The 13411-nt window shown below is 44.7% G+C and overlaps 1 protein-coding gene across 1 annotated transcript in view; it reads right to left on the reverse strand.

Moving 5' to 3' along the window:
- Positions 1-4295: 4295 nt before the first annotated feature.
- Positions 4296-13411, reverse strand: part of LOC147684572 (metalloproteinase inhibitor 3-like) — a 29331-nt gene continuing 20215 nt past the window's right edge. Inside the window, exons 4-6 of the mRNA XM_086940415.1 lie at positions 12697-12811; positions 10498-10619; positions 4296-4749 (exon numbers count right to left, since the gene is read on the reverse strand). Of these exons, the coding sequence (XP_086796541.1) occupies positions 4600-4749; positions 10498-10619; positions 12697-12811 (387 nt within the window). The 3' untranslated portion in view covers positions 4296-4599. The remainder of the gene's footprint in view (positions 4750-10497; positions 10620-12696; positions 12812-13411) is intronic.

Raw genomic sequence — 13411 nt, forward strand, 5'->3', positions numbered from 1 at the left:
ACACTGTTTCACATGAGATTCAGCTGCATTGTCTTCAGGAAATCGGCATTGGTGAAGCGGCACTGACTTGGTTCACATCTTTTTTTAACTGATAGATATTTCTAGGTTATTTCCTCTCCCTATCAGTCCAGATTCAAAAGCTATGCCTTGAGTCTCACCCTGTTCAATATCTATATTCTCCCTTTAGCCCAGTTGGCAAAATCACACAATATCACATTAGTTTCCTATGCTGATGACATGCAATTGGTGGTCTTCTCTGCTAATAATAATTTTGCGCAGAATTTAGTCAAATTCCAAGAGGACATGACGGCCATTGCAGAGTGGATAGCTGCCAATTGCCTTCAGCTCAACTCCAGCAAATCCGGAATCCTTCTCCTAGGGAGAGATTCCCATATGTGGAGCAATCACTGGTGGCCTCGCACACTAGGTTTACCTCCTCAGTCCAAAATAGGGGTAAAGAATTATATTGTCTGGGTCGACAATGCTCTGTCTTTTGAAGCCCAAGCAAAATAGGTGGTAGACGTCTTCTTTGGACTCCTACGTGGTTTAAAACCCATTCTGGGATTATTTGAATCCCACACTCGCCAGATGATTGTCCAGGCTGCCGTACTCTAGGCTGGATTACTGAAATGTGCTGTATTGGGGTTCCAATAAGACAGTGATCAAAAGGCTTCAGATAGACCAGAATGCTGCGGCTCTGATTTATTCACTCTTCCTAAATCATGTTTATCTCTGGCTATAACCCTAGGTTGCACTGGCTCACGGTGGAACAAATAATTATTGTTAACACCTTATTTTTCACCCACAAATTTCTAACTCATTAGGGTCTCCTCATTCTAGCCAATCTTCTCAGTCCTTGTGTCCCTCCGAGCCTTACAGTCTGCTAAGCTAAATTCAGGTCATGTCCCTTGGTGGAGAAGTGTGGCTCAATGGTTAGAGGCGGCAGACCCGGAAGCTGAAATCGGCCCGGGACCAGGGTTTGATTCCCAACGCGGCAAGGTCCTGGGTCAAAATGTCCGCGGGCCTGATAATTCTCGCCTCGGCGCTTACTCTAACCTTGGGTTCCACTCTGCAACTCTGGGCAATAGCTTGCTTAATCTTCACAACGGCCCCTTCAACACCGGGGATGCCTGGACTCACCTTGGGGGTGCCCAGAAGGGACCATCTCACAGGGAAAGCCAGGACGGGTTCCCCAGCGGTATACAGCGCCGGGACGCCGCCGGTGTGGGCAGCTGTGCGCTTTACAAGTATACAACATTTACATTTACATTTTGGTGAGAAGAGTGAGGGCCAGAGGCCGCTTGTCTCTGCAAAATCCCCTGACCTGTGGAATGCACTGCCTCTGTCTATTAGGACTATTCTAATCATGGGCTTTCAGAAGGGTCGTGAATACTTGGTTGTTCTCTATCTGATCCTCTGCTCCGTTTGCCATGTCATCTCCCTAGAATAGCACTGGGACGCCTGTTGCTGGAGCAGCCATGCGCTTTACAAATATTCTAACATAACATAAACATAACAAAGAAGTGGTAGAAGCCATCTAATTTCCCTCATTTTTAACATGCGCCCGTCCTGATCAAAGGGGATACAGGGCTCTTATACCTGCCAACCTGTTATACATTTGCTTGGAGAACAAAAGCTAGCACTGTTAGCATTGGGGGTGCATTGTTTTTATTTTTGACAAGTGGTACACACAGAAGTATATGCACTCTGCCCTGGGGGTTTTCTAATACTGCATGTGCTTTTGTTCTGATAAACTGCAATTCATGTATGCGTCCCTGGACGCAATTACATTACTTGCACAATTATCACGCTTTAGGTACTTATGTTGATACTATGAGCCTCATCACAGTTTCAAAACCAAAAGCCTCCTTACCATCGAGGATGTCAGTTAGAAACCGGCCTGACATTCCATCTGGCTTCCAACGGGCTCAAGTAGCCCACCTGCCAGTCGGAACCGGCACGTAATACATACGGAAGGGGTTTTATGCCGTCTAGATTATGATGTTAATTTCTGGCGGCCTTTCCATTCTGAACTTTAGGATATAGAATGCCTGTAGGAAATTAACTTTAGGGGCCCTTAGCAGGGCCCTCTTCAGGAAGCGGCCTCTGGTTGGGGGCCGATGTTCATCCTGCTCTGCATGGCAGGCACTTAACTGTCCTGCGGTGCGTGGATGAACACAAACTTTCTTTTCTGCATGGGAGCTTGTGCTGTGGCCCATTTCCATCTGCAGCATAAGCTCCCATACAGAAAAGGATGTTTACGACCTTCAGCATTCGCAACGGAGTCAGACATCTAAATAAGGCCCTATGTCCTAATGTATACTGTTTTCAGCCTCGCACTGTCAGTATAACGAGTATTACTTCAGAGTTGGCATAATATTTACAGTTTTCATGATTATGCCATTTTGGTCTATGTTTATATGCACAATATACTATATACTTCACCAAGATCTACAGGTCAGTGTTCAAATTACTAAACCATACATCACCGGCACAAATTAGGTTGGAACTAGGCATCTGCAAACAACCATTGGCCAGAGCCATGTTCTTTCTTGTGTGCTGTCACAAACTGAGGCTATCAAAAGAGGGAAGTCTAGGGCACTATTTGTGGGCCAGTATTGACAACAACTCATGGCGAGCAGGACATGACTACTGGTCAAAAGGACTAACAACCCTATGCCTAAATGACCTCTGGAACTTGCATGCTAGTCAGAAGGAATTCAAAAGGCTAGCCAAAATCAGTACCAAACAATTATCAATAGTGGAGGATAAAGCCACCCTTGCAAAAAGAAGTGATGGGTGGATGACCCTTCAATCCTATGCCTTGTTAATACCACAGCCGTACCTTACTATATATTTCAGTGCTCGAACTAAACTAAGCTTTCTAAAATTGAGACTGGGAGTTATTAACCTGTTGACTCATTGGCCAAAATGGAAAAGAGAACACGGAAGTGATCTATGCCGACTTTGTGGGACCCACAAAGAAGACATTATACACATCATCTGTCTATGCCCAAAACTACTGACAGAGAGATGGGGCCTACTCAAGCACCAATGGAATAGAAATATGATTAGAAGCTGTAGACCAGCAGTTCTGGCCTGTTTTGATCCTAGGAACACTAAATTAAATTGTGCCCTAGTAAGATTTATGGAGCATGCTGCAAAAAAGCTTAGTGAGGTGCCCACAGTTTGCGACTCCCCATCGGAATAACGTTTGTCAAGCTTTACTTGTTATTGCCACCCCTACTGGCTTTTTATGAGCACAATATTTTAAATGAAAGCTTCATCTGTTATTGTTACCCATATTGGTTTTTATGAACATGATATTTGAAATGTAATTTTGAAATCTTTTTAAATGTTTTGTATTTGCAATGTTTTTTTTAAATCACGCAATAAAGACTCAATACGTACTATATACTTTATCTAAGCCTGTGTCGAGTTTTTATGCGGTGCATTCATTGTGTTACGGGTGTGAGTGTGCTACACAAATGCTTTACACATTGCCTCTAGTGATAAGCCTGACTGCTCTGTGCCAAGCTACCAGGGGTGAGCACAGGTTATCTTTGGTGTGTAAATTACTTGCCCTGATTAGAGTAGTGGGTTCTGCCTGGCTCAGGTTCATACTGAAGCCAACCAGAAACCCCATTTATAACAGCGCCTATGATATTTTAATATCTTTACTAAAAGCAAAGGTAGCAGTGCCTTAGATGTAAGCCAAAACAGAAAGACACCACAATAAATCTATGGGACTGGATTATGTATAAAAGTTAGACTTCACAATGACACTGAGGTTCATGTCAAGGTCATAGAGACGTCAGATAGCTGCACCCTGCCGCTTAAAGTAATTTCTACAAATGAAAAGTATTACAACCATTTCAGATTTCAAACTAAGCACACACATTTTTGACATATTTGTCTTCCCATTTTTGTAGTGTACATAAAAGTGTGTTATTACACTTGTATATACTTCAAGGAAAAACAAAAGGCAGCACTTGTGCCTTTGGTGTATATGTGTGAATTTCTATAGTTTCAAGACAGTTCTAAAATTATGTGAGTGAAGAGTGTGTTTATGTGGATTGACGCTGTAATGTAGAATTTAGAAGGGCCTTCCTCAGGACGAGAAAGGACTCAGGGGGATCAATGAGCCACTGGCTGCCAGAGGCGAACCAGATGTTGCAGTACTGTCATTTGGCAAATGCATAACAAAGACATGGTGGCAGACAAACTTCTTACACTGAGGGACTAAACTGAGTGATTCTGACACCCATAAGAAATATTTTGTTTTTTGTTTTATTGTGGGTATTTATAACGTGCAATCCGAGCACCAAAATTTTGTGCACACCAAAAAGATACATTGCCAACAAGTGACGATACAGATACAGTGAATTGTAGCTAAGAAGTGTGCACAAATACAGAAGAGATCAGATACAGAGGAAGATTCTGCAAAGAACAGAGGCATAATCCTGTGTATTTCAGGGGCATTAACTGCCCCTCTCCTACAGGCTGTTCTTAAAAGTTGGGGTACTGTTCGTCTTCCAAGCAGTGGTCATCCATCGCCTGGTTCTTGAACAGTGGGGCCCCCTGTCTGGTACACCAGTCCTATTTAACGTCCTCCCACTTGCAGGTGGTGGGGTTGACGGGGACACAGCGCTGTTTCTTCAGCTGTTTTTCAGCCTGACCACCGGTATATTCATCTATTGTGCATGTCTTCGGCTTTGTTGGACAAGGCTGAGCAGAGCATGATTCGATCTGAAAAAGAAAATTAAAACGAAATACCATGAAGGTACGAAAATAAATCACAGAGAGGTTAATGTTTTCAAATGTACATTTTGGTAAAGTGATGCCAAAACTTTCATGAAATGTAGGATGTAAATTGATTTATGTAAAATATTTTTTTGTTTAGAGTGTTTAACGATTTGTTAAATAAAAGTGATGGGTCATTAGGATCATTTAATTACTTTTCTATCATTAAAACTATAGACAGTAATTGTTTAGTGAGCTCTGGAAAAGAAGAAAAATGGAGCACAGTTATCCAAAATGAAGCGATTTAAAGTTCCGATTATCTCATGAATCAGTAGACTTCCGAAGGTGAGCTCTGAAACAATGGCTTCAAAAAAAAAATTTATATCGTTTTACGCTGAAAATACATTCTGCTAATTTCTCTGAAACAACTGTTACAGCTCAAGGAATCACACAGGTAAGCGAAGGTGAAGTCTGCCTCTAAAATCATCTTGTTCCATTTTTTAGACCAGTCTGCAAGCGGCAAAATAGACAAAAATGCTTTTTACTCGCATTGTAGTGCGTATGTGCCTATGGGACGGAACATATATTAAAAACGTGTGTGTGTGCACATATGCGTTTGTGTCTGTTTGTGCATGTGAGTGTGTGGATGAGTGTGTGCCTGCGTGTGTTTGTGTGTGTTTGTGCGTGTGTGTGTGAACTGCCTCAAAGGTTTCACCTGGTGGCCATTGCCTCTGCAAAGCTCTGGGCATGGGGCTATTTTTTGCACCCACAGGGCATCGTTGCATTGCAGAAGGGGCCACAGATGCATCTGGGGCCCCTTCTGTAGTACAGATAGTGCCTGCGCGCAGAGAGCAGCAGTGCTATCTCAAGAGGGCGTTCCCTCATTTGCATGGTGTTGTGGCCCCATGCAAATATGAAAAAACTCTTTGCTTCTGCGCCCATGTCATATTATGGATGCACAACATAGAGTAAGGGAATACCCAGTTGCTCAAGGGACTGGGGTCAGATGGCTGTGGGGGTGAGGCAAAGTGACTGTCAGGAGGCTCATTGACTGTGCACCACACAGATATCCCACACAGTCGGTGTCCCCCGCAGGGCACACATCCAGAGGGAAGAAGGGAGTCCCATTGACCCTCTCAGGCATGCCCACTGCGGACAGGTTCAATCAGTCACAGCACCAACCTGCAGGGGGATCTCTGCCCCACTTGAAAATGCAGCCCGGACGCCATCTTAATTGTATAAGGCAGACCACCTACTTTAATCAGCCTCTCCATGTTTCACTAATGTGCTCCCCATCGCAGCACAAGTAGGGACAGCACATCCTAACTTGTTTGTGCACATTACCCCATCTGTTTGTGCATAGGTTTAAATCAGCTGTTATAAGACCTGCTTCCCAGGGCAAATGTTATGTGTGCTAGAGTGTTTTTGAGTTTGCAATTTGCACCTGGGTGAAAACGATGACTTATCGGGTAACTCTAGAAAGAACCTTGGGATTGTGGAATGAAACTCCACTCAAGAGAATATGCAATGCTACATTGCATGCGCTACAATGCATGTGATTACAATGTGGTTGTGACAACGACTGCATTGTTACAAAGCAAACCATTACATCACAAGTCATTTCTACGACTTGCTGTAGGGGGCGCGCTGGACTTAGGAATAGTATCACTTACTATTCAACTCCAGCATGTGCAACAGTGGGAAGGTGTCGGAAGAGTAAATTATACTCTTCCTTGGTTTAGCGTGCCCCCTACAGCAAGTCATAGAAACAACTTACAATGCAATGGCTTGCGTTGCAACAACACAGTCGTTGTAATGACCGCATTGTAATCACATGCGTTGTAGCACATGCTTTGTAAACACTGTTTTCCCACCCAAGACCAGGCTGGAGCATCCAATGGTGACTATCATGCTAGAAGCATAAAGGGTCTGGTTAGTAGCACGACCCAAGACATCCAGCTTCTCTGACTACTTCTGTTCTGGTGAGGTCAGACATTATTGGTTATTGGTTTATTTATGAGCTTTGTATAACCATAGATCAGGGTCTGAAAGATGTCAGTGCTTTCGAGGGGGGATCCTGTGCCAGATTCAGGAGGCATCTTATGATGAACTGAACCTAAGGTTCACCTTACAGCATGTCTCTTTTCAGAAAGCATAACATCTGACACCAATCCAAACTCATACACAGCTCATAACATAGCTACGTTCTTTGATTTTGATGTTACTTTGATGACCTCCATGGATGATATTCAGTGGCGCCCAGGGGACAAGATCATAACAATTGCCACCTTCTGAATTTCCCTGCTTAACTGTCCTTAATCTATGAAAGTGGGTCCCCATAGAATCAGGAGTGAATGAAAGACTTAGAGTAATGAAGATTACTGGTAAGTAGTCAGGCTGATAGTGGGGCTTGGGATAGGAGGAAAGAGTGCCCCAGGACTGCCACCTTTATCAGGTCTTGTGATGTCTTGTGATCAGGAACTATAGTACAAAAAGTGCCCCAAGGGCGAACCGGGTATTTGTGCCCTCTTTATGCACCCCCAGGGCACTTTGGTATTACAGAAAGTATTACTCTTCGGTAATAAGGATAGTACTGGCACACATGTAGCACCTGGCCTATGGCAAGAGGGAGTTCCCTCATTTGCATTGGTCTGGGCCCATGTAAATGACAGAAAAACCTTGCCCCTGCACCCGTGGCATATTACTGACATGCGCGCAGAGGCAAACATGCCCTCACTGACAGTGCACCACAACAAAAGGCGGCACCTGTGAATGCGTCCCCTAAGGAACACCATCTTGAAGGGTAAAGGGGGATTGCATGGACCCCTCCCCAGACATCCTGCCTGCAGAGTGGTCTCTGACCCCTTTGAACCTGCACTGTGAGACACTGAGCAGCTTTCAATCGGCTGCTCTGTATTTTGCTTGAATATGCCGCCCCAAGTGGGGTGCATTCTTTCTAATAATGCACGCTTTCCCTGTTCGCAGCCGGCGCAACTTTAAAGGTGCGCGTTGGCGCAAACAGGGAAAGGGTGCTCTTTTGGCAACACAGGCCCTGGTTCCCTGATGGTGGGTTCAGCAGAGGAAGCAGGTGACTCAGTGTTGTAACAACAGCCCCTGCGGTGCAGGGGGGCTCCAGGGGTCCTTTCCGGCACTGCGATCAGCAGAGGGCCCATGGTCTGGGAGCTCCTGACTGAGTCCAGAGGGCTGGGGGGTCCCTCCATGTACTTTGCAGAGGGGCCCTGTCAGGTTTTGTGATGCTACTGAGGTGGCTGGTGTGACATGATTGGTAGGGATGGCATCACTGAGGGCTTGAGAGTGGAGAGTGAATATAAGGCAGTGAGAGAAGGGAGGGACTGGCAGAGCATGAGAGCAGAGAGTGACAGGAAGGGCATGAGAGCAGGGAGGGCATAAGAGTATGGCGTGACTATGATGGCATGAGACCAAGGAGTGATGTGTAAGACCATGAGAACAGGGAAAGACTGGTCGAACATTAGAGCAGCGAGTGTTAGGAAGGGCAGTAGGCAAGTGAGTGACTACAAGGGCATGACAGCACAGAGTGACAGCCAGGTAATGAGAGAAGGGAGTACTTAGTAAGGCATGAGTGCAGGAGGAGACTGGTAGGGTATGACAGCAGGGGGTAACAGGAGGCGCACGAGGGAGGGAGGAAATGAGAGTACGGCTTGACTATGAGGGCGTAAGACCAGGGAGGGACTGTAAGGAGTGAGAGCAGGGAGTGACTAATAGAACATGAGAGCAGGGAGGGACAGGAAGGGCATGAAGCACAGAGTGACTGTAAGGGAATGAGAGCATGGAGTGACCAGTAGGACATGGAGCAGGGAGTGACAAAAGGGAATGCGAGCAAGGAGTGACTGGCACGGAATGAGATCACTGAATGATTAGTAAAGCTTGAGAGAAGGAGGAGACTGGTAGGGCTGAATGGAATAGGGTTTAAGACGAATATATGAAGTTACAATGCAAACAATTACAAAGCATGCCTTTATAACATAGTTTATGCTGCAACTTCCATTACAACGCATGTTTCGCAACGTATTATTAGAAACTACCATTACAACAGATAATACTTTTGGAGCAACAGTGAGGTAAGTGTTGTAAAGTGTAGGGGTAAAAATTACTATTCCCACTCCAGTGAGTGTAACAGTAGGGTAAGTGTTGTACAGTGTAGGGGTGAAAATACTATCCCCATGTACCCCAAAACCCATATCCACCCTAAAAATAAACAATCCCCATTACTTACCTTATAATGCATTGTAATGGCATGTGTTGTAATGGTATGCATTGGAATGGTATGCGTTGTAGTGACATGCGTCGTACTGGCATGCGTTGTAATGGCATGCAATGTAAAGGCAATTGCGTTGTAACAGCTGCGTTGTAATGACTGCTTTGCAATGGGTGTTTCCCATTAGGGCACAAGAGCGGGGGTGTTATCTTTAGGGTTTGCAAGCAGGTCTGACTAGTAGGGTTGATAGCAGGGCGCCGAGTCAGAGGAGGGAGTGACATGCGGTCTGATGACCACAACTAGGGCAACTGATGCAACCGCAAATTGCGAAAGGGACTTACAGGGAATGTTGAAAAAAATATTTGCAGCTTTGCAAACATGACACTGAAGGATTTCACAATAATTGTTTCTGTGTTACATAAGAAATGAACAAAGTATTTTGTTCACTTTCCGAATGTGAAAGACAGTAAGTACTGTGTTGTGTTGAAGTTCAGTGGGTTCAATTACAAGATATACAAAGGAAGGGGTGCACAGCTGAGGTACACTCAATATCAATCCAGTTAAAATGAACCCAGATGAGTTGTGAGCCGCTGTGTAATGAAATGATGCTTTCAGGCTCGGCATCTTGGACCATGTCTAGCCTTGCACTGGGAATCGCATCCTTCTTGTTAATACTAGGCTGGGCTGCAATGTTGTAGTGGACAACTACATATGGAGACTACAGAAGGGTGTTAGAAGCGCACACCAATGAATAAGCAGCATTTGAGTCTACAAGTTGAATTTACATGAGCCCACGGGGTGGTTTCGCAGAGGACATCTTGCACTCGGAAACCGCTTTCCACCATATGTGATATTACACCGTGCACACACACTATCACCCTATGAAAATGCAGGAGCAAATTCTACTGTAGGGTGGAGGAGTGGGAAATCGTGGGTGGTGATTGCCTGGAGTCTTTAGGATAACCCTCACAATTTAGTTTGTTGGTAGTTACAACTGTATTTCTAATGTACAACTACCCTGAAAATACAGATTTACGTCTGTCAAGGGAGAAGAAAATCCCTTTTCGAGGTGGAAATAGGAAAGAGAGCATCCTCAAAATTGGCAGATCCAAGGGAAAAGGGTTTCTCCGTAGGGAAAGATATATTCCCCTTCGTTAAAAAAAATATCAAAAATGGTGAAATTACACAAGTGTGACAGCATTTCCTCATGCACAACTGTGCACTATAAATTATGAGGCACATGGAAAGCCCTACACATACAAAAACATAGGCATTCTGGAAGCTTTCCTGGAGTAAGCCTGGAAACCTGCAACTGTTCTAGGCTTCTAGTACTCTAGGCATCCAGGAAACCTTTGTGAATTTCAGAAATGTGTACATTTGCACTCACAAGAAGGTGTAAATCCATTTTCCAATTCCTTTCCATGTTGTGTCCACTAGTGGCCCTCTTCCCTGAATGTCTTTTCTTTTCCCACTTATTTAGCAGCACAAACAGGACCCAACTTCGCAGGCATACTTACGGCACAAGAACATCCTTTGCTGTAGGCCCCCTCGAAGCCCTTCTTCTGGTGATCCAACAGCTTTTCCCAGCGGTTACTGTAGCTACAACCGCCCACTGAGACTATACCATTGTTAATGGAACCTGCTCATGGACAGAGGAGAAAACAACATACTTCCATTAGTGTTTGTTACCATAGCCTCTCGGACTACAGCGCTCCATCACAAGGACCATCAATTTCTACAAATCATATTAGATTAAAGGTGGAATTAGTTAGGTTAAGAAACACTCCATGGAGATGTCATAGTACATTAATTAGACTGGTTAGCACTGGGATCCACCACTATATGGGAGGCAAAGACTCTTTCTGCATCATGAACTGATGGAGAGCTAGAAGCATGGTGGCAACTTCTAAATGTCTTGAATGGCTGGTCAACAATTGTGGTGGACACAATTCATTATACCTGACAAACTTATAATGTAGCCCAGGGATTTAAAAAGCAACGCATCTGCCTAGATGTGTCGCTTTGTAAATAGGCCGCAACACGGCACATTTTTCACAGTAATCATAATCATGAATTTTCAGTAAACAGTTATAGCTATGTCTTCAAATTATATTAGGTCTTTGTTTATGGGTAAGTAATGGAGAGCAGTTAAAAATAAGTACATATTAAAAAAACACCTTCTGAGTCCAAGATCTAGTGATTATTAGCACTTTTGCAGGAGGATTCTATAAATCAAAACAGCATTGCAGTTTATGAGCAAAGCTATCATGTTGGGCGAAGATCACAGGTCATGGTCAACCTCAGAAGACTTCTTGTCTCAGTTCATAACTCTTTAACTAGCAACAACAAGGCATATTTACAAGCTCCTATTGCCACAGGAACATAACTTTTGATGATGTTCCTGTGGCGATAGGGGCACCGCCTTTTATACAAGGTATTGTTATGCCACTTATTGTGGATTAACATTGCCTTGTAAATAAGGGCCACTTTCACGCTATACTCAGCGTGAAAGGGGTGGACAATGGGTGTTGGGGTGGGCGTTCGGCACCCATTGATTTTGACGCTGCCCCCCTATTTACAGGGGTGGCCTAAATAGGAGGCAGCGCCAAACTTAAGACCAGGGAAAACCTGATCTTAACATGGCGAAACGTGGAGAAATGTTTTATTTCCCCTCAATTTTGCTGTTTCTATGTGTGCTGCACAGCAAAAAGTCATGAATGATTGTTTATGTGCAGGAAGGTACACCTTCCTGCACATAAACAATCATTAACAAAAGATGATGATTTGCAACTTTATTTGTGTGCTGCACAATGCAGCACACATCGAAGTATCAAATTTCCATTTGTGATTGTTTATGGGCAGAAAGGGAAATCTTCCTGCACATAAACAATCATTCACTCAATGCAGGCACCCTTACACTATGGTGCAAGGGTACCTGCATTAGTGCTAGGCTACTAAATCTAGCACCAGCGCTAGGGAAAATGAAGGGATGTGCCGTATCTTTGTCAATATGGCTCATCCCTGCTTTTTCAGAATGGCAAAGCATGGCGTTAGATTTTTGTGCTTGATGCCACGCTCTGCCAGTCCATTGTAAATATGCCACAAACTTTCTCAATAGCTCCATGTGCCAAGCAGAAGTGCGTTATGACAGGTCTGTCCCATGTCCCCCGACACAACCACATCTCCGGCCACCTGAAAGACCTGCACTGGCTCCCCGTCAGCAAGAGGATCACGTTCAGGCTCCTCACCCACGTACACAAGGCTCTCCACGACCTGGGCCCCAAGTACCTCAGCGACCGCCTGACCTTCTACATGCCCACCCGCCAGCTATGATCAACCAGCCTCGCCCTCGCCGCCGTAACATGCATCCGCAGAGCCACTGCTGGAGGAAGATCCTTCTCCTACCAGGCAGTCAAGACTTGGAACTCCCTCCCCATCCACCTTCGGCTGACCCAGAACCATCTCTCCTTCAGGAAGCAACTCAAGACCTGGCTGTTCGAGCAGTAACGGACCCCTCTCCCCCCAGCGGCTTGAGACCCTACCGGGTGAGTAGCGCGCTATACAAATGCTATGATTGATTGATGTTCTAAATTGTTCTTGTCGCATCTGAGAACGTGCGAAATTCCAAAGAAAATCTCGTAAAACCAATACCCAATATCCCCCAACTGAACTGCATAAGGCTGTCTTCTCCACAAGCACCCCCAGAGGGGGCTTACCTGTGATAATGTAATCCTTGTTGAACTCGGTGGGAGGAAGAGAGTATTCACAACTGGTCCCAGCCGATATGGTGATGAACTTTATTGACTCCGGTTTCACAGTGCCCTTCAGTACCTAGCAAAAGACATGAATAATAATGTGGACCAGGAGCAGCCATCAAATGATCACCTCTTGAAATCTAAGCTGCAGTCTTCTGTGGGCATTCCAAGCGCCCTCTTTTACTGGGGTCATGGAGGCAAGGTTAACAGGTGAAGATTCCTTGAGAAATAAGGTAATGTGTTGAAGACCACTGAGGACTGATCAATAATGCTATATGTGGTTGAGACTATAAATGGTGGAGGATTTTTAATTAGAAATGAATCATGAATCATTTGACTTTAACAGTAAATAAACATGTCTTCTCCATCCATTCAGCCCTTTTCCTCACATATGAAAAAAAGTAAATATTTATTTCCCTTATTCAGAGATTCCTTCACCCTCCCTGTGCACCCTACATTACCAATCCTTTCCAGGTTTTTTAGGTCCCTGTAAGTAGACCCTACCTGAGAGTATGCAGTTAATACAGAAGAACAACCGGCTGCCATTGGCTGAGCACTGATCACCTCGCCACCTCATTGGCCTGTAGATGTAGCCAGCGGTGATGCGAGTGCAATAGATCCGCCCAGTATTACTGCAGGAAACCCATGCTGCAGCCAATGGGCTTTTTAAAAACTT

The sequence above is a fragment of the Lissotriton vulgaris genome, chromosome 10, assembly GCF_964263255.1.
Source record: "Lissotriton vulgaris chromosome 10, aLisVul1.2, whole genome shotgun sequence".
Classification (NCBI taxonomy): Eukaryota; Metazoa; Chordata; class Amphibia; order Caudata; family Salamandridae; genus Lissotriton; species Lissotriton vulgaris.